This window comes from Gastrolobium bilobum, unplaced genomic scaffold, assembly GCF_033153095.1.
Source record: "Gastrolobium bilobum isolate Gb01-03AN ecotype WA unplaced genomic scaffold, APGP_CSIRO_Gbil_v1 utg5107, whole genome shotgun sequence".
Lineage (NCBI taxonomy): Eukaryota > Viridiplantae > Streptophyta > Magnoliopsida > Fabales > Fabaceae > Gastrolobium > Gastrolobium bilobum.
Window position 1 is genome coordinate 1 of NW_026897630.1, and position 2,827 is coordinate 2,827.

The 2,827-nt window shown below is 40.5% G+C and overlaps 1 protein-coding gene across 1 annotated transcript; it reads right to left on the reverse strand.

Annotated features, from left to right (window-relative positions):
- Nucleotides 1–1,900: 1,900 nt before the first annotated feature.
- On the reverse strand, nucleotides 1,901–2,504 carry LOC133308781 (uncharacterized). The gene is made up of 2 exons (XM_061509481.1): nucleotides 2,047–2,504; nucleotides 1,901–1,925 (listed from the first exon to the last, which is right to left on the reverse strand). The coding sequence occupies exons 1-2, from the start codon at nucleotides 2,502–2,504 to the stop codon at nucleotides 1,901–1,903; spliced, it is 483 nt and encodes a 160-aa protein (XP_061365465.1).
- Between the last annotated feature and the right edge of the window lie 323 nt (nucleotides 2,505–2,827).

Genomic DNA, 2,827 nt, shown 5'->3' on the forward strand with positions numbered 1-2,827 from the left:
GACCAAACTGAGTTAGAATACATAGAATCCATTTCACGACTCATAGCCTCAAGCCATTCCTGAGCATCAACATCTTCTAGTGCCTTGTCATAACTAGTGGGATCATCATCATTCTCAATGATGACATCCTGACTCGATTCACCCAACAAGAGATATCTTGTTGGTTTACGAATCAATCTCCCACTACGACTGTGCTGCACTTGTTGCTGAGCATCTACAGGATGATTCAAGTCTGGTGGGTTAACAATTTGAGGAGGACCTGATTTATTTCTGGATAAACCATTTCATGATTTTGTTCTTCTACAAGTGGTAACTCCACTTGTTGATTATCATGCTGAACTTCTGGTTCTGTCTCTGGTTCCTGCGTATGTTCAACTACAGGCATATTTTCCCCTCTTTGAACAAATCCAGGAATAAAAGCTGGAACCCCTTGAGGTTGAGGCGAAACTTGATCCGAGTCTAGCTCATCAAGTATAACCGTACTCCTCGGCTTGTGATTTTCCATATAGTCCTCCTCTAAGAAAGTCGCATGTGTACTCACTAAAACCTTCTTTTCTTTCGGACTATAAAATAACCAGCCTCTGGTTCCTTTAGGATAGCCTATAAACATGCACACTTCTGTACGAGGGTCCATCTTATTTGGCTTCTGTTGTAAGACATGTGTCGGAGCACCCCAAATCCGAATATGGTTCAAGCTGGGCTTACACCCTTTCCATAATTCTATTGGAGTCTTTAGAACAGATTTTGATGGAGCCAAGTTCAAAAGGTACATAGCAGTTTCTAAGGCATATCCCCAGAATGAATCAGGCAAAGGTGAATAACTGAGCATCGATCTTGCCATCTCTAAAAGGGTTCTATTTCTCCTTTCAGCGACTCCATTCTGCTGGGGTGTCCCTGGAGAAGATAATTGTGAAACTATCCCCTCTTGGGTCAGGTAAGACCTGAACTCTCCAGATAGGTATTCACCCCTCGATCAGACCGAAGAGTCTTAATTTGAACACCAAGATGTTTTTCTGCCTCAGCCTTGAACTCTTGGAATTTTCCAAAAGCTTCAGACTTATGACGCATCAGGTACACATGTCCAAATCTAGAGTAATCATCAGTGAATGTGATGAAATACTGATACCCGCCTCTGGCCTGGACATTTATTGGTCCACATACATCAGTATGCACCAATTCCAGTTGATGTGTGGCACGATTTCCCTTGGCCTTGAAAGATCTCTTAGTCATTTTACCCTCTAAACAAGATTCACATACTGGTATTGGTTCAAAGTTCAGGGATTTTAAGATCCCACTTTTAACCAAACCGTGTATCCTGTTTGAGTTAATGTGACCCAACCTCAAATGCCAAAGATAAGTTTCATTGGAAACTTTCCTTTTATTTGATGAGTTGATATCCTCAACATCTCTTAATTCAACATGATAAACTTCACAGGGTACAGGACTAAGGAAATAAAGACCATTAAACATTACGCCAGAACATTATTAAAAGATAAAATAACTTGTCCCACTGCCAGTGCAGACACAAGCTCCCCATTTCCAAGCTTCAAAACTCTTTGTCCTTCGCTTAAAGGCAAGCTATGTTTGAACCACTGCAAAGAGTAACAAACATGGTTAGTGGCTCCTGAATCAATGATCCATTTATCATTGTAATTCTCCACTAAACAAGCCTCAATCACATGTAAATTACCCATACCTGGCTGATTCATGCGTGGGCAATTTTTCTTCCAATGCCCCTTTTGTCCGCACTTGAAGCACTTACCTTTCGGTTGCTTCATTGCAACTGGTTTGGCAACTGGAATACCTGATTTCTTCTTTTTCTTGTTCTTGTTCTTCCCCTTGGGTTTCCCCTTAGGTTTCACAGAACTTTCACCAGCATAAAATGCACTGCCCTGCTTGACTAGAGACTGTTCAGCACTCTCAAGCTCGTGCATCAGTTGAGTAAGATTAAGATTCATCTTATTCATATTATAATTCATCTTGAATTGAGTGAAGTATTCAGGCAATGATTGCAAGAGAAGGTCAACTTTTACTTCTTGTTCAAACTTGACCCCATGATCCTCAGCCTTCTTGAAGTTTGCAATCATTGACAAACAATGATCCCGCACACTTCCTCCAGACATTACTGTCTTAGTGACAGCATTCAGCGCAATCTGCCTAGCAGAGCTGCTGGACGTAGCAAACATGCCATCAAGAGTCTGGAGCATAGCTGCTCCACTCTCAACCATGTTTACCTGCTCCTGAAGGTGATTGGCAAGACTGGCTAAAATGTAACAGCGAACTGCCACATTTGCCTTCTCCCATTTCTCCTTCTCCTGCTGAAATTGGGCCTTTGTTGCCTCAGGCGCATCTTCAGCAGGCTGCGCCGGTATAGGGGTGGTCAGAACAAAATTGAGCTTTTCATATTGAAGAACAATATCCAGATTTGTTTTCCATTGTTTGTAGTTTGTACCATCCATTGGTTTTTGACTCAAAATAGTAGCTAAAGGATTGAATGAAGACATTTTTCTGAAAATAAAATTACACACATTATTTACAAACTCGAAAAGAAAACAACAAACAGATATGGCGCTAGTAGATTCTAATAACTACTATTCGTTTATTGTTTAACAATCCATTAGCTATCTTTACAAGGCTTACGATGGGCAAGATACTTGTAAAACTAATATTGTTATTTTAGGCCTTCAGTTCCATTGTCAGAGCCTCGATGGGAGGGTTAACAATTTTATTAAAGTTGAATGTATTTAACCATTGTTTATTGTCAAAATTATCTTTAGTATCTAAGTGTTGCCGACGATGGGCCGTACAAAACTTTACCAAAATTTTG